The sequence below is a fragment of the Didymosphaeria variabile genome (genome assembly GCF_027946475.1).
Source record: "Didymosphaeria variabile strain IMI 356815 chromosome Unknown scaffold_6, whole genome shotgun sequence".
NCBI classification, from domain to species: domain Eukaryota; kingdom Fungi; phylum Ascomycota; class Dothideomycetes; order Pleosporales; family Didymosphaeriaceae; genus Didymosphaeria; species Didymosphaeria variabile.
Window position 1 is genome coordinate 2,293,031 of NW_026611625.1, and position 17,306 is coordinate 2,310,336.

Here is a 17,306-nt window from a genome sequence, read left to right on the forward strand (position 1 = left end):
GAGTATTCGATATGCGTGAAGCGGGGGGCTACCACACGCGTGGTAAATCGGATCGGGAGATCCCGCAGGGGCTAACTGTTTTCCGGATGTTACTTCGCGGTCTGGGGAATATGACTCACCAAATAGCTGTTTGGGTCGAGTTCCGCTGCAATGCGCCCCTTGCTCAGCGCAAGAAGCATGCAACTTGCAGCAAAAGGCTCGCACAGGTGTACGTTCCTGTTACAGTGAGTCGTACCCGCATGCATCTTTACATCTTGAACTTGCCTTACAACGGCCAGTGACATCGTACACGCACACACTTCTAGCCGCAAGTGATCCTGACATCCCATGTGATAGGCAAACTCCAAGCGCTACAGCATGAACGTAGCTCCGATGACTTCTTAAGAGTTATAGATGGAGGCAAGTACCGAAACGGCTGCAGCCGTCCTCTTCTGACTTAGCTCCGATCGACTTCGGTATAAGGGGTACGACTTTCCGTCTTTCAGAGCTTCTGTTGCAGAGCAATCAAGATTTTCCCAGCACTATCAAGCTACTCCATCTGCTTCGAACTATTTCACCACTCTATACAAGACTCACAACCTCGATAAGTCACAGAAATGTCGGGAAACAACAAGACGCCGATGACCCAGGAAAGGGCCTCTGCAATTAACTCTGCTAACGTAAGTAAAATGGTTTAGACTGCTAGACGTATCTGCATTGTGCTGAACTTTGCAAGGCGACGAGTGGCGGAGACGTCGGAAAGGGCACTTTCCCCGCCCGTGCCAATGCTGCGGCTGCCAACAATGCGAACGCCGCCAACGCCGCCACGGACAATCAGGGCCAAAAGAAGTGAGTTGGACGACCGAAGGGAAGATGGGTGAAGCTGGCTGGTAGATGATCTGCGCTGGTGTCGACATGTCACTCATTTGGATTCTGCCGCGGGAAGAAAAGGATTGGGTATACCTTGACAGATTATGAGTGCACTTCTATCTCCTGTAGAGAAGTGAAGGCTCTTCAACGTACGGTCCAATTCTGTCGCTTTTGCCTTATAATCGCGTATAACTCCCTTGCCTTTCGCATTCCGTCTAAAGATACGTGTCAGCAACGGTGAGTGAGCTGTGTGAGACACCATGCCTTGATGTAGAGCATTGATTGGTAAAATCGTACCAATGACATCCCGAACTGTCTGGATGTATCGTCCTGGAGCGACGCAGGCCCATAGACTGCTCGAGGAAGCGAGCCTGTAGTACCCCTCGCTCTTGCGATGGATCTTTAACGTCCCACAGGTATCTAGCGTCTGAATCTGGAGCCCTGAGACCATCTGTCGAATCGTCGCGCGTGAAAACACCGAGTGCGTTCAAAGAGCCAGGTCTAAAAGAAGTGTGAGATACTCTATCCTATGCGAAGCAGGCTGCCTGTGTGAGGTTGGAAGATGATGCACAGCACAAGTCGACTTCATCTGCGCCAGAGGTTACTCGAAGACGGCGCAAGCTCGCGTGTTGGGCTTGGTGTGTAGACGAAATAGTTGCCTACTAGATCCAAAACTTGCGTCGGATAGACTCAATAGTCTCAGCGATAGCAGGAGAAGACTCGATAGTCGAATCGTTCCTCAGCCGCGTCTCTGACCATGCGGATAACGTGATTCCACGTCTCACACAGACACCTGCATACTTTCGGTCACCTGACTGGTCAGACTGGCATATCGCAGATGTTGATGGCTACCTAGGTATATGGGTTTGAAGCGCGATTGGGACTTCGACAAACTCATGTCCTGGGTGACGTCACCGCCACTGCTGGCGCTAGGCTTCACAATTGCTCTTGTTTGTTTGCGATCTTTGTGGTAAGTGGCAAAAGCTCGGAAAGCAGATTGACCGAAGTGACGCACTGAAGCTTGATGGACATTCAGAGAGAGGAAGAGGGAAGGACGGGTAGCGCGATTTTGTCGGCCCGAACGTTTGGCGTGTCGCGTTCGCGTTTGCAGGGTTGTCACTTCTTCATCAACACCCGCCCACAGCGCTCAATTAGAATTTCACCTACGAAGAGTGTATAAGAGCAATGGCAGGGATCCGCGCATTCTCTGCTCGGCGCTGGTGAGCGTCAGGAAGCGGTGACTGGGTTGTCAATAGAGCAATACTCGTTGTACGCTTTTTGCTGGCATCAAATCAATGTATTTTTACATCATTCGACGCCTTGCAGAGCAGTTAATAGAACAATTTACAGCTTGGCTCCCTTGAAAACCGCCTGCAAGCCATCGAAACGCTCCTTGGTCGTCAAAAACGAGCGAGGATACTCTTCAGGAATCTCCTTCCCCAGGATCAAGTATGCAGCCATCTGTGCTGACTTGAACGCCCTCACCATCCCGATGCCTTGATACGCCGCGCAGACCCATTGGTGCTTGGATTCGGAGAACGGTATTCTACCGACAAAAGGATTACCATCTGATGTGAAAGCAACGGCACCACTCCACTGGTGCGTCACCTCGATCTTGTCCGTTCCCCAATCAAATACATATGGCGTGGCTCCTCTCAAGTGGACATGAGCCACCAAATCTGTCTGGCTATCATCAGCCGTTGCCCTTCGTCCTGTGCTGCCTCGGCCAATGATGGTAGCACCGTCCGGTCGCTGCATCATGTAGTCGTAGTCTTTCTCGCCATACCTAAGCCAGTATGAGCGTGTGAGTTGGTGTGTGATTGGCCGTGGCAACTGCCGCTGCACGTTGGCGCGCACCGGGGAGACATAAGGCCGCAACTCAGGAACTAGGTGTCCAAGAAAGGCGTTGGTTGCGTGGATGACGTACTTCGCCCGGATGTCGCCTCGGGAGGTATTGACAGTCGCGAAGTCATCTTTGGGGCTATCATCGACAGACTTGGCTACAGTATTGGTTTGGATAGAGAGGCCATACTCCTGGACGAATTTCTCCAGGAGACCAGCAACCATCTTGTACGGCCACATGGTAGCAGCAGGCATTCCAATCGCTCCTACTGCGACATCCGAAATCTTGAGGTCTCGTAGCTGCCTCCTCGTATCGTAGATGGTGTATCGTTTGCCGAGTTTAGGATCGTGCTTACGAAGGTCCTCCACAGCATCCACCGCTCGGGTCCATGTCTTTTCATCGTGGTATACATCCAGACCTTCGACTCTTCGGTGGTCAGCTTGAAGGCCATTCTCGTTGATGCAAGCAAGTATCTCTTCCACGTGAACGTGCTCGAACTCCATAACCTTTAGTGCCTCTTTGAGCCCGTAGGCTTTCACGCGATCCTGCCAAGCTCCGGGGCTCATAGCCTTGATATGGCCTCCATTGCGACCAGTTGCGCCGGCGCACAGATCCCGAGCCTCTACCACAACGATCTTGATGCCAGGCTGCTCTGCGTAGAGACTACGGCACAAGCTCGCGGCTGTCATTCCCGACCCAATAACCACCACATCCGCCTCATTGGCCCATGGTGACTGAAGTTTGGCAATCGGAGATGGCTCGGTCAGCCAGTATGGTTGGGTTGAGTTCGCGACAGGTGTGCCAGGGTCGATGATGCCCTTCTCGTAGATACCGTCTGGTGACTGAGCCATTATAAGAAAAAGGATGGCAAGAATATGATACAGTCAACGGTAGTATAATTGGAGAACGCGTCGATATATCCTCTAACTTCGAGCCCCACCAAAAGCTGGAATTCACGCCGAGGGCCTTATCACACGTTAGTGGGTATGCTGGTGGGATGTGGTGTTCTCATTTAAGCTACTGAAAGCAGTAAGGCTTGTTTCTGTCGGGTAGGTAGGGTCACGCTAGGGTGCATAAAAAGCCACGCTCATTCGACTTGCCCGATCCAGCTAAATGGCCCGAGCGCACCATTCTCGTAAAGACCACACAGGTCCGCGACTACCCCAGATGGACCATACGGAAGAGTTTAGAAGGAGCCTTCGCCTATCCGGGATTCTCTGACGATCTGCACAGATGACGTTTGCCTCTCAATGAGCGTCATCTCCTGCGCGAGTCTGCTCTAATGAGGCGCACGGAGTGCTCGGGTCGAGCAACCCCTAACGCGTGTATGAGATTCTGGAGGGGAGAGTGTGAAGTCGGTATTGCCACTTACGACCATATCCCACCAACCTGCTACAATTCTTAGTCCATCTTTGCCTGCATCTTGACTGCGTTCTCATCAGTGGATCTCGCTGAAACCATTAGTGGAACAAAGATTCATCGCACCAGATATTTTATTTTGAAAGCGTTCCGTTGGGTGGAATGGATATGATCGAGCGCAGAACTGCCTCTCTCCCCTTTTTATGACTCTGCGTTGATTCTCTTTCGATTTTATTGGATTTGTTAGATATCCGGAAAATATCTGTGCGGAAGCACCTAGCGACCTCTAGACTTGGTCAGGAGAAACATCTGAAAAGTTGCAATATCGAAGGCGGACACAATGTTTACAAGTCTTCATTCCTATGGTTATCTACATGATCAAGATTCGCATTTCAGGAAGAGTTGTTGTCCATCTCGAATCCGGTGCATTGCTCCAGACCGACTTCAGGAGCGCTATTGCTTTGAGGTTGTTCTCAAACTTCGATATACGATGGAACAATTTCAACTGTTCCACTAGGAAGTGTCGATGTTCTTTGGTCGAGCTTTCGCATGCGACCATGAACGTCGCCCAAATAAGGACGTGATGGCCTGGGGCAGTACCTGGGTATGCTTCCGCTGTAATTTTAAAATGCTCAACCAGCTGTATGGAGGACTCCTGGTCAAGATCTCCAAGTGCTCGACGGAGGTAGATGTGGTAAGCTTGTTCAATCTGGGTTTTAACGTTTCGAAGACTTGAAACATGCTCGGGATGTCTCAGCATACAATGCCGCAGACAGTCGAAGCTCTCGAAAGCTCTTGTAGTCATAGCTTCTATGCCGCTTGATTCACTGACCATGGGCTCGCCATAAGTACGTATTCTGCAACTAGTTTAGCTGCTTACCATTCGAGAAGAATTACAAATATACCCACTTGTTGACTTGTCTTCGTAAGAAGATATTCAGTGTATGGTCGCCGGAACCACCATCCTCCATCATAACCTCGTAGGCAGACTTGAGCATCTTGAACATGATCGGGAAATCGTCGCAGCCGGTGACAAGCACCGAACAGAGTAGTACAAGGATAGCGATTACGCTAAAGCCATTGACCAAGGGTTTGAGACTCCTGAAATCCTGCCTCTTCATGAGGCCATCGATGGCTTTCGTGTATGATAATGGCCCGAGCACCAGGTTTGCGTCGGAGTTTGCAGAAATATGGTAGGCTGACGCGGTAATCACAGCGTCCATGACCACCTCATCATCAAGTGCAATAGGTAGTATCAATTCCCTCCACCCGTTGGATTCGTCATCAATAGACAGCATGTACGGGGCAATACGCCTGGAGACTGCGTGATGATTAGCTGAGCTTTACGGATTATTGCGCTGCTGCGAGAACTAGCTTACAATACGTGATGAGAGATCGTTTCCATTGAGGGAAAGTCTCGAATCGGTCAAAACTTAAGCAGGTTCCATTATACGAGCGAGTGGCTGTGCCGAATGCCAGTCTATCGGAGACCTCGGCAGTCTGCTCAGGAGATTCACTGTTCGTGAGATGCCATGCATCTTCTCCAAGTGGTTCGGATTCTTCAGTAGAGGATAATTGCGACACTAGTCCCACTGATTTGTCCCTACTATTTCTTCGTGAACCAGGGTTTGGGCACAGATCATCAACGACAACAACGTTCATTATGTGTGCTCCACCGTCCCCATTCTGTTGGTTCGGATCAACGTCGCAGATGTCGCGCGCTGTCTTACCAACAAATTTGCCCCTGGAAGCAACGCCGTTTTCAAAGCGATAGCGAATACCCAAGCCGCTGCATCGCAGATTCCGGGAAACACATTTGGCGCATTCTGGTTGTCCCCGGTCGCAGCTAATGCGTCGTTGCGAGCACTCATAACATCCTAGAGAAGGCTGATGTTAGGGATGCTAATATGAAGATTGACTAGTGTGACCAACCCTTGACCTTTGGCTGAGTGGGCCGTTTCTTCTTCTGCTTTTTGTTTATCATATCTTCCGTATCCGCTGTGACCTCGATCTAACAGTATTCATTGGAAGCATGCTGGGCACGCGGCAATACCCAAACTGACCAAGTAAAGTTTATGAGCACCCTCGAGAAGATGAGAGTGAGCTCGCAAAACGGTGCCGAATTCGGAAGGTTAAGTGAGAACTCTGCGCTTATCTGCAGCTTGTGTCATAGCGGTCTCGTCCACGACAAAAGTGGGTATGGTGGGCCCGCACTAAGGCCGAAGTAACGAATCAGATCATTCGAAATACATAGTCAGGAACAACTTCGGGCGGTAGACTACATACATGGTACATTACATCCTCAAACATAGTATATTATCGCCCCGAGAAGAAGCCTCTCTAACCTTACAAAGGCGAATAGACCTCTCAACCCACACAATTTGACAATACATCCAACGTGCGCATATCAACCTTGAAATGTGAGGACTCTCAGGATAACGAACCTCGAAAGTTCGAAAGACACATTTCAATGCCCTCGGCACGTCCAAGTAGCTAGTCTAGTCGGTTCGCTGTGTGTCTGATGCCTTCTAGATCATCCGGTGAAAGTTGACTCACAGCCCATGGAGCGGATCCAAATAGGCACAATCTCTAGGACTGGACGCCCTTGCAGGATGCTGATATGCGAAGCTACACTGGGAATTTTGAGCTGCTCCTGAGAGTCTGGAACTCCATGGCTGAAGGTGAAAACACAGCGCTGATGCTTGCGAGCAAGGAGAAAGACTGCGTGCAGTTTTTAATCAAGCACCGGGCTAATCTCGATGCGAAGAACAAATGGGGTGGACGAGTCTGCTAGAGGCGGGTCAACATGGTAACAAGGAGGTTGTAGAGATGCTTCCAGAGGCTAGGGCCACCGTTGTAAATAACACTAGATATAGCGAGGGCGAAGGATCACGATCATTGTGCGAGGCCTATTGGAAGGTATGGAGCCTGTTGATAGAGAGACATGCCAATGCGATCACAGAGAGTCCACGTACAATATCGGGAGGAAGAGCTTATCTCACATCGTAGATTGAGTCCTTCCTTAATGTAAGAGATGCGGTAAATTTTCGATCACCATAGTCATTTTGGTTCAGACAGGTGCGTCGGCGATGGAGAGCTATGCAGCGTCCAAACGATCGCAAGATGAATTAAGTTAGCTACGTGAGAAAACCACGACAGATGTTATAGTACTTGGATAGCCGCAAGCGAATTTATGATTAATTTAGACTCCGTGTAATGCTTCGTATGGTGCCACCGAATTAAACGCCTTTTCCAGCTAGAGTGTATATCTTTGTATAATGAGATCCGGAGACATATCAGAGAAATTTAGCTCTACCTTATGCCGGTATGAGCGCGCGATAATGACCGGTGCAGGCAGCATGGCGTTTTGGTTGCAGTTCAAGACATAGTCGGTGTAGCGCATAACTCACACGCGGACACGGAACAGGTAGCGGAGGCGCACTTGGGCGATATCGTAAGCGATGTACTCGTTGTACTGTAGGTAGGCGCCAAGAACATGGGTGTTGGCTGGAAGTATAGTGGTGTCAGGCTGGAGAATATTACGTTAGCAAAGCCTCCATCTGAGCTCGCAGTTCCAATCAAGCGATATAAGACAGTATAGCAGACAGTTGTACAGGTGGCTTACCATCTTCACCCCACGAAGAGACGGATGCACGCATTCCGCATCTTTCCATGCCTGCGGTCCTGTCATACCCTTGCCCCAAGTTGACCAGTTGCCCATCGCATAGGCATCTTCTCCAGCGGTATATGAAGCTTGTGTCAGCACATACATGGGTTGTCCGAGCTCAGCTTCGCAGAGTAGAAGAAGAGCATGGCCACCACTATTGTGTGAACAGCAGTAGTTCGCCGACTTGGATGACATGTCGGCAAGGTATATACCCTTGCCAAACATGTATCCTGAGACTGGCGCTTCGGGCGGTGCTATTCGAAGACCCTGACTAAGGATACCGCCAAAGTTTGTCGCTGGAATTACGTTAGTGCCAATGCATGTGCCTGGGCTAAGGGCACTGTAGAGCTATTACGTACCACGAGAGCCATGCCAGAGTAGTCGCCTATCGCTCTTGATTTTGGCAAATTCGCTCTGTTGGAAGCGATCCAATTCACCCTGACGTTCAATGCGGAAGATGTTCTCAACCTGATAGGCAATGCCATGAGTTGCACCCCTAGTGTTGACCAGATAGTTGGCCAGTTCCTGGTATTCGTTGCTGTATGGATCAATGACGGACATCTCCTCGAGACCCAGGCTCTGGAACTGGCGATCTAGAGTGTGAACCTTCTCTGCACTGTCAAGGTCTTTCTTCATTAAGTCGGCGGCCGCCTTCATATCGCCCAGCGCTAAGGAGTTGTTAGGCATTTGATATGAGTAGAGGGGTTATGAACGTACAGTCTAGCAAGTCGATCTCGCGTTTCAGCGTGCCAGAATCACCTATGACTGGAGGACGTGATCGACCAAAGTTGTGCGGTATGAAGGAGTAATACCTGTTCGACAGATCTTCGACTTCCAACCGCGACGACAGGCCATCCTTGAGCAATGTCGCTAACGCAGTGAGTGTCTGGAAACCACGGTTGATGGTTGCCTTGCTCAGCTTGCCGAGGGGCATCTTCTCTGCATCATAGTTGAGGTCGCTCATAGCCTCGTACATATATTGCTGATTGAAGATGAGCTGCATGAGAGACTGCACAGGGACAGCGAGATTTGACTTGGCGGGTGACACACTTCGAGAGTGACGACCGTATCCATTGGTGGTGACTTCCTCGACTTCCTCATCTTCGGTGTCGGGCTCGTAGCTGCGTTCAACGTAGGCATAGGCACCTCAAATCGCATAAGTCAGCCGAACATACACAACCGGTACATGATTGTGAGACATGGCACATACCTTTCTTTGGCTCCGCACCCCGATCGTCCCACGAAAGCTTGCTCTTTTCCTTGAATTTCTTGTTGAAGTTCGAAAAGGCATCATTGTAGCTTCCGGTGCCCAGAGTCTTGCTTTGGCCCCTGTCGCCGACCCTTCCCCATCGCGTCCATGTCTTAAAGTCATTTGTGCTCGAATTCCATAGCAGCTGCAGATATCAGTGAGTGGCGCGTGGCTACGAGCGTGAACAACTGACCTGCACACGATAGAACTTGTTGTTGTTCGCAGAAGCATCGGTTTTGTTTAGAGCCGCATCGTACACGACACCCTCTTCATCAACGTAGACATGGTACGTCTGTAGCGGACAGCCTTCATCGAGTGGAATGTTTACGTTGTTGGACTTCAATACGGATCCGTCTCCGACCTTGGGCTCGAGCTTTGGTGCGGTATCTAGCGGGCCGACCTTTGCAGCTTTCGATGTCAGGGTATTAGAGTCGTCAGGGGATGCCGCACGCTTTTTGCCCTTGCCTTTTACATTAGTCGTGGGCGTTGATCCGGCGACGAGTGAGAAATCGTCAGATGATACCGCATCTTCGCTGAGAGCGACCTCGTTCAGCCAATCGATGGAGACAATGGGAATGCCGCTAGATTGCGCGTCTTGGACTTTCTTCGAGTTTCTATTAACATCGGCCGGGGTTGAAATGAGGATGTCTGTGTCTGCAGTCACACTTTTCGCGACGTTCCCGCCGAGAGTGGTGATGTTGTTCTGGACTGTCGGATGTGTGTTGCCGGGAAAAGTGCCGCTGAGAGCGAGGGTGTAGCCAGTAAGCGGCAATTTTGGACGCATCGTGAGTCGACTCAAGCAATTGACAACAACTGAAAGCGCTGGATTGTCAATTGCGAGATGAGAGACGCTCAAAGGTGAAGGGAAGTACGAAAATGACGTCTCCCAGGTCGGCGCGTTGTGATTGGCTAGGCATCAGGTGATAGCGCGTCTTAGCGCGCTCGCTGCCTGGCCCCGCGTTCCGTACGACTCGCCCTTTTGACAACTCAAGCAATTCCCATACTACGACTTACATATTCGTACAGCAAGCGTGAACAAAGAGCAACGATCACTAGTGCGGGAGGAAGATGGCGACCGCAAGTCTTACGGGACTGCCACTTGAGCTGCTTGTGCATCTGTGAGTTGGACCCTGATAAAGAGCCTGGCCGAAACTTTAGATATACTGTGTTGCCCCAACATGAACAACGCAGTAGTTGAGTCTTCGGCCTAGTGCCGCACCCAAGGCCACTTCTAGACATATATCACTGATTGGCCTCCAGCATCGCTACATACCTCCCTACCGAGGATCTTGGCGCCCTTCGACTTACCAACAAATATCTTGAGAAGGTGTTGTTCGACACGTTCGCAAGAGAGTTCTTTACGAAGAGGCAATTCAAGCTGAGCACGTCAAGCTTACAGACGCTCGTCGATATTTCCAGACATGGTGCCCTCAACAAGACCCTCAAACATGTTATTATCGGCATGGAATCCTTCCAATCGTTCCAAGACGCCGACCCCGGGTTCTGGAACCTAAACGATTCCCAACGTCGGGTATTTCATGTCGGTTTTGCAGACCAGTTCTCTCTGATGAGCTCGGGACATGATCGAACGTTGCTCGAGGAGGCTTTCCGCAATTTGCCCAATCTGGACACAGTAGGTATACGCGATTACAGTGCTCATGGACGTGTGCGTGACGATGGCCGCTGGAGCAGCTACGGAGCGCCAACAATATCGCGCCAGCTTGGATATGATCTCCGGATATACTCGAACGAATTTGCATCCTGCGTCTTCCAGCTTGTGATGCAAGCACTTGCCGATGCAGACCGAGCTATCCCTTCAATCGAAAGCATCTTGCGCGGACAATTAGCGGGGCTGACCGACTTAGCTTTCTATCTTCGATCACCGGATCGCAAGATAGATGCTGTACTGGGTGGGCTAGAACAACTGCTTCTGACACTTCATTTTACGAGTAGCCTGCGTGGGTCCTTGAATCTGGATCTCATGCATCTGGGATCCTTCCTTCTTCGGACGCCTTCGCTCAAGCACCTTCGCTTGAACTTCCAGAAAAGCCAAACGAGTACGACTTGCACTATTCTACAGCACTTGGCCACAACGCCGAATCTTCTCCCGAGCCTGCAACGTCTCGACTTAGGCATGATGTCCACATTACCAGACATGCTGCTCCAAATTATGTCGAAGTTTTCTGTAACTCTCCAGCATGTAAGTCTGTGGAAGACAGAATTAGGATGCGATAGTTCTATTCGCTGGAAAGTCTCCGAGGACCGCTATAATCCATGGCCTCGCCTGCTCCGGGATATTTCGACGACTTCACATCTCACTAGGCTGACCCTGGGATGCCTTGGTCAACACTCGGAACATGGCGACCCGATACGCGTCAAGTTCAAAGACGGAAAGATATCGCACGAGTACTTCGGCGACGTGAAAGCCTATATACCGCAGGTTATCGATCAATTAGTAGTCTCATGGCCGCAACGCCCTGCAGGAGACTCTGATTCTACCAGCGATGGCGAGAGTGCAGATGCAGAGGACGGGTTCACAGACGAGGATGACGATATGGATGGGGATGGGAACGAAGATTATGCTGACTGAGTGAGGGCAAATTTGGGGGTGCTTTGTGAGCTGAGTAATTCCGGGTTACACCATAAAGTGTTTATTAAAAAGCTGTCCTCCTTCAATTACCAAATATCTCGTGAGTGCATTGTGCATTATGATCTTCGGATGAAAACAGGCTTACCTACATTTACGCTGGAGTAGGGTTTATGCGGACATGAGTGATTGTGGGGAAGGTGTAGTACAGACGTTCGATGGGTCTTCAAACTTCACCGGTCATGCAGGCGAAATTGTGAAGAAACCCTGTGAGTAGTAGTTGCCATGTTCCGACGATTCTCCAGTATATCCTGCAAGTCGGCTCAACTGCATCTTCCACGACGATGCCGTGGCTAGAGAATGCGCATCCGCCCCGATACCTCCGGTCAATCCCAAATCATTAATGTGTACGTCCCTACGTCAGCCCTGCAGCCCTTGGTGGCAGTATGCAGATTACAATCCCCATAGTCGAAGCATCCCGCATTAGTGTATGCAGCCAAGAGCGTTCAGCGACCCGCGCTTCGTCCCGTGTGAACATCAGCTTGGCCAATCCCACGCAAAACCCTCGCCACGGGCCGTTCCTCGCATTCGAAGCTAAGGAATACGTTTGACATGTTTCAATCACGCAAGCTGCGATTGGCCCGTCTCTTCTCCTTTTCGTTGAGCAGTAGCGGCACCGATGGTGAATGCGAGGGAAGATCATTGCCCCGCTCTCGTGTAGTACGAAATGCACATGGGTGTATTATCCGAGTCTAGGTATAAATGTTGCAAGTACGAGTGTTTGGTTGAATAGTTGTGGTCGCGGTTCAGTCTATCAACATGGCTTCTTACTGGCTCACAGTGCTGTCTTTCGCTTCGGCGGCGACAGCAGCTTTTCACACGAACCTTAACTACGCGTCGCCTTCTCGCCGTCATATCTCCCTTGGCATCGACCTTCCGAAGGTAGCAAAGCGCAGTTCTGCCTTGAGAGCTCGTTCGTGGGACCCAGCAGTTCTGAATTTTACGCATGGAGTTGCCTCTGGCGACCCTTTGCCCAATTCGGTCATCCTCTGGACCCGTGTCTCGCCAACACTTGAAAATGATGCGAGTAATGTGACAGTGGAAGGCAATGTACCACTGTACAACCACGACACTGAGACATACATCAAAGCGAGCCCTAACCCCGTGTGTGTGGAGTACCAAGTTGGTGCTGATAAGAACTTTTCTGCAATTATTGATAAAGGCATCGCGTATACGACCTCGGACATTGATTACACTGTCAAGGTATGGTCTCTGTACAGGTTCCTCGGGGATAGTTGTTTATTGACTGCATTCAGGTAGAGGCAAATAACCTTCACCCTTTCACGCAATACTACTACCAGTTCACCGTCTGCGGCTCGGGCAACAAGAGCCCTCTGGGTCGCACAAAGACGAGCCCTGGACCAGACGATTATGTAACCAAAGTTGGTTTGGCGGTGTACTCATGCAGCAATTACCCTAACGGGTATTTTAATGCCTACGGCAATGCCGCTCGGAAGGACAACGTGGATTATGTCGTACGTGGCCCTCCAAGGATGAGACCTTTACTTTTACGACACGCTGACTGCTGTCAAAGATCCATCTTGGGGACTACATCTACGAGACTGGGAAGGGTACGCTGGGCAAGGATCCGAGGGCCACAAACCCTAGCGATGAGATTTTCACGCTCTATGGTTCGTAATGCTTTATCCCTCTACGATGCCCCGGCTAACCTAACGACCAGACTATCGCACACGTATTGCCCAGTGTAAGTGGCCTGCTTGAAAATTATGATCGATGTTGACTGGTGTAGATCGTACTGATTTGGACCTGCTTCTTTCGCACCGTCAATTTGCGTGGATACCTGTTTGGGACGACCACGGTACGTTGAGCACTGAATTCCAATATCAAATACTAACAGCGAGAAGAGGTATCCAACAATGGTTATCGAGATGGCTCTAGCGGCCTCAACAATACTGAAGAATCGTTCCGCAAGGATGGAGGCGTGAGCGTTGACCAGCGTAAGATGAACGCTGTTCGAGCGTACTTTGAATGGATGCCGTAAGCCTTCATCTGCTTTCTATAGACCATGATTGTCTGACCCGCACACCAGTATCCGTCAAGTAGACATGGACGATAACCTTCGCATATGGCGCACTTTCCAAATCGGCAAGCTCTTTGACCTTGTTATGCTCGACACTCGTAACTACGACCGCTCCATTACGACCCTGAACTGGAATGATGACTACGTCGCGGAGCTTATCGACGACGCTGGTCGTACGCTAATGGGCAGTCATCAAGAGAACTGGTTTTACGGACAGCTATCGAAGTCCGCGCAGAGAGGTGCTACGTGGAGGATCATTGGAAACCAAATAGTCTTTTCGAGACTCAACAACACCGCGAGATCGAGCGACTGGTTGAACGCTGATCAGTGGGATGTAAGTTCACGCCTCTGCAGAGATTATTCAAAATTGACCTCTTCAGGGTTACACCGCTAATCGTAACCGCACGCTGCAACACCTTTACGATAACCAAATTTCCAACACTGTCTTTCTAGCAGGAGACTCGCATGCCAATTGGGTTTCAGACCTTGTCTGGTTGTAAGTTTTGGCATTAATTGTGTGATCCCCACCTGGATAGTGTTCTAAGTCTTCACAGGGATGAGATGCCATACGACCAGGTCACAGGCGCCGGTTCCGTTGGTGTCGAGTTTGCTGGAACCGCAGTCTCGTCCTCTGGCTATGCGCCGAACATTACCTATGGAAATGTTGCGGCTGCTGGTCTGGTGCGAGACAATAAAGAGCTGCAGTGGGCCGAGGGCTACTACCGTGGTTACTATGAGCTTCAGATCTCTCCAAGCGAGATTTCCGCGAACTATTTTGGTACGTCACTTTTCTGATACCGCGGACAGAGGCGTCCTATTAGCTCTGGAAAGCTAACAGTGCGATAGGCTGCCCCACTGTAGCTTTCCGTAACCCGCTCGAGATCAGCCTGGCGAACTTTACAGTATTGGCTGGTGCCAATCATCTGCAGCGCAGCGTGGCAAACGGTACCGTAGAGAACGGTGCATTGCAGAGGGGAAGCGTCAAGCAGACGAATCTAACGCGGAATACCGAAACTGGGGCATGGAATGTGACGCACTTCGACCAGATGTTTATCAAGTATTGAAGTGCACGAGTAGTGTAGACATCTGAGGGAAATCCATTAGAATTGGAATGACAAAGATGCGTAGCAATGTTCCATACCTATGGTAATGCATTATCGCAGTTGTTTGTTGAAAAGAAATTGCGCTATAGCCCTAGAGAAAGTGCGTTGCGCGTGTTCCTTCGCCGTCCCTCATTGACCTTCGACGAAAGCAGTGATTCATCTGCATGGGTAATGAGTCGTAAGGCATGGGTTCAAACGGAGCATACTCCCTCCTGTAGTCTGAAGTGCTACGAAACTTCGCATACGAGGTCCCCGAAGCAATGGCTAATTAGATTCCTCACAAATGCGTGATGTTCAGGATAAACAGTATATAAACAAGTGCTGTCATTGGGACTCATGCACGCTATTATGAAACTCAGTCTCCCTAGAGCTCTGCAGCGAGATATCTCCGAGCAGATGGTGCGGTAAGAGTAGACGCGTGTAAGCACCATACGAGGAGCTCGGTTCTCATGAGGAATACACGCTGACAATTTGGCCTGACGCAACGCAACAACCCTAAACCACAATATTAATTTTATTTTTTTGATAGAGGAGAGGATAGAACAAGAGCTCTACTCTTAGCTCTTGCTACTAAGAAATATTAATATTAACTATTGTGGTTGTAGTGCTGCATTGTCAAGTCAGGGCTATTCCTCGTGAAAAACGAGCTCCTCACAGCACCTGTGAGCTGTGAGTTCGAATGGACGTGGGGGCGCGCTACTCCTAATTGGGGGTGGGGTAAATGCCAAGCCTTGATCCTTGTTCGCAGCTTCACTAGCTTTCACAACGCATTGGCGATTCAATGCACTACACACACGACCACTTTCGTACCGCGCCACCCACGAACTCAGATTAATTCGCCATCGCATTGCGGAGTCGCCAACCATGGCGCAACTATCTCCCGAAGACGAAGACGCCTTAACTTCGTACTTCCCCAACCCGCCGCCCTTCTACAAGCACTTCACACCTAAGAACATCGATGCCCTCGCACAGTTCAAATCCGACCAAAACATCGAAAACGACACGGCCATCACAACGGCGCAACTTCTCCAGCTCCCCACTGAGCTCCGCTACCTCGTCCCACCCGCTCCTCCTTCCCCTACCACCGAATACTCCGTTTTCGGCAAAAAGACCACCATGAACGCCCTCGACGACTACCCCGAAGTGATGCAAGCCATACGCACACGCCTCCAAACACATCCAATAACCGGCGACGTCGTGCTCGATTGGACGTACGAGCAGCTCTACCCCTCCTCGTCTAACTGGTCCAGCCTTGACCGACAAGCCTACCTCTTCCGCTTCCTGAGGTCGATCATATTGTCGTATATCGAGCTGCTAGGCACTGTGGCGCAGGATCCCATGAGTAACGCGAGGGATGAGAAACTGAAGGATGTTCTGACGCTGGCGCTAAATATGCATGCGTTGGTCAATGAGTATAGGCCACATCAGGCGAGGGAGACGCTGATTAGGGAGATGGAGAGGCAGGTAGAGCGAAAGAGGGCTGAAGTAGAGGGTGTCGAAAGGATGGCAGAAAGGGTGAAGGAAGTGCTGGAGGGGTTTAAGAAGGGGATTGTAGAAGGCAAGGGTGAGAGCGAGAGTGTGGAGGACGTCAGTGACGAAGAGCGGCAGAAGGAGAGACAGAGGGAGATGTGGGATGTTATGGATGAGGTGCTGGGTCATTGAGAAAGCCGCGTGTGAAGATACCCGTCAAAGATCACAGAATTATGTGGGAACGATGCTACGACCTCGCCTCCCAAACATCCACCAAAGCAACCACAAGCTCCTTCGTAACCTCCGCTCCAATACCCTCTTCTCCTTCCCCTTTCAATAGCGGGATGTGCATAAAGACAACATCCCTCGTCCCGATCCTCTTCTGCATCTCCGCCAAACTCGAATAATAGATCAGACCACACACATACGTCCCCACATCATCGCTCAACCTCACATCCACCTTCTTCCCCTCCTGCTTCCCCTTCCCGCCGCCCTTGCCCTTGCCCTGCGCCGCACCCTCTCCTTTCCTCGGCAGCCACAGCCGCGCGCACGCCGTCTGCCATGCATCGACCGCCGATTCTAGATCAAGCGAAGTCGCCAACGATGCCGGCCCTTTCCCGAAGAGTTTCTTATTCTCCACACGCGTAATGACTTTACGGTCAATATCGGGAAATTCGTGGTATCCTTCTCTCAACGCGCTCTGCTCGACGGCGAAGTAATCTCTGTCGAACGCAAGGCCTATGTGCAGGACTATGTGCGGGGAGTGCTGCGAGATTAGAGTGGCGGATTCTTTGAGGAGCTTATGGTAGGCTGCTGGTACAGGCGTGTCGGGGATTATTAATTGGATGGGAGTGCCGGTTGTTGAGGAAAGGGTTCTCGGAAGGGAGGACGCGATGGACCAGGAGGGGTTTGCACTGATGTCGAGGAAGGGCTGGGATAATCAGCTTGGATGGCAGAGCGTGGGGCGGGCGACGTACGCCGAAACCGGTGACAAGGACTCTGATAGTGTCGGGTCTGGTCGGAGATGTCATCGTAAAGGGGAATGTGCTTTGCGTTGATGTTTTCGATAGCTGTATGC

The 17,306-nt window shown here is 50.7% G+C and overlaps 7 protein-coding genes across 7 annotated transcripts; 3 read left to right on the forward strand and 4 right to left on the reverse strand.

Moving 5' to 3' along the window:
• Nucleotides 1-2,193: 2,193 nt before the first annotated feature.
• N0V89_008652 (uncharacterized protein) lies at nt 2,194-3,543 on the reverse strand (the record flags this gene model as incomplete). The annotated part of the gene is made up of 1 exon (XM_056217405.1): nt 2,194-3,543. The coding sequence occupies one exon, from the start codon at nt 3,541-3,543 to the stop codon at nt 2,194-2,196; it is 1,350 nt and encodes a 449-aa protein (XP_056068961.1).
• Nucleotides 3,544-4,944: 1,401 nt separating this feature from the next.
• On the reverse strand, nt 4,945-6,035 carry N0V89_008653 (uncharacterized protein; the record flags this gene model as incomplete). The annotated part of the gene is made up of 3 exons (XM_056217406.1): nt 4,945-5,372; nt 5,431-5,772; nt 5,984-6,035. 3 exons carry the CDS (start codon nt 6,033-6,035, stop codon nt 4,945-4,947), a joined length of 822 nt encoding a protein of 273 aa, XP_056068962.1.
• Nucleotides 6,036-7,457: 1,422 nt separating this feature from the next.
• Nucleotides 7,458-9,751, reverse strand: N0V89_008654 (uncharacterized protein; the record flags this gene model as incomplete). Its single annotated transcript, XM_056217407.1, has 6 exons — nt 7,458-7,580; nt 7,677-8,014; nt 8,078-8,386; nt 8,436-8,864; nt 8,929-9,112; nt 9,161-9,751. 6 exons carry the CDS (start codon nt 9,749-9,751, stop codon nt 7,458-7,460), a joined length of 1,974 nt encoding a protein of 657 aa, XP_056068963.1.
• A 284-nt stretch (nt 9,752-10,035) lies between these two features.
• Nucleotides 10,036-11,557, forward strand: N0V89_008655 (uncharacterized protein; the record flags this gene model as incomplete). The annotated part of the gene is made up of 2 exons (XM_056217408.1): nt 10,036-10,085; nt 10,228-11,557. The coding sequence occupies 2 exons, from the start codon at nt 10,036-10,038 to the stop codon at nt 11,555-11,557; spliced, it is 1,380 nt and encodes a 459-aa protein (XP_056068964.1).
• Nucleotides 11,558-12,373: 816 nt separating this feature from the next.
• Nucleotides 12,374-14,719, forward strand: N0V89_008656 (uncharacterized protein; the record flags this gene model as incomplete). The annotated part of the gene is made up of 8 exons (XM_056217409.1): nt 12,374-12,817; nt 12,871-13,089; nt 13,149-13,245; nt 13,480-13,612; nt 13,665-13,989; nt 14,036-14,151; nt 14,210-14,433; nt 14,517-14,719. The coding sequence occupies 8 exons, from the start codon at nt 12,374-12,376 to the stop codon at nt 14,717-14,719; spliced, it is 1,761 nt and encodes a 586-aa protein (XP_056068965.1).
• A 903-nt stretch (nt 14,720-15,622) lies between these two features.
• Nucleotides 15,623-16,420, forward strand: MED7_1 (Mediator of RNA polymerase II transcription subunit 7; the record flags this gene model as incomplete). The annotated part of the gene is made up of 1 exon (XM_056217410.1): nt 15,623-16,420. The coding sequence occupies one exon, from the start codon at nt 15,623-15,625 to the stop codon at nt 16,418-16,420; it is 798 nt and encodes a 265-aa protein (XP_056068966.1).
• A 55-nt stretch (nt 16,421-16,475) lies between these two features.
• On the reverse strand, nt 16,476-17,259 carry N0V89_008658 (uncharacterized protein; the record flags this gene model as incomplete). The annotated part of the gene is made up of 2 exons (XM_056217411.1): nt 16,476-17,159; nt 17,206-17,259. 2 exons carry the CDS (start codon nt 17,257-17,259, stop codon nt 16,476-16,478), a joined length of 738 nt encoding a protein of 245 aa, XP_056068967.1.
• Between the last annotated feature and the right edge of the window lie 47 nt (nt 17,260-17,306).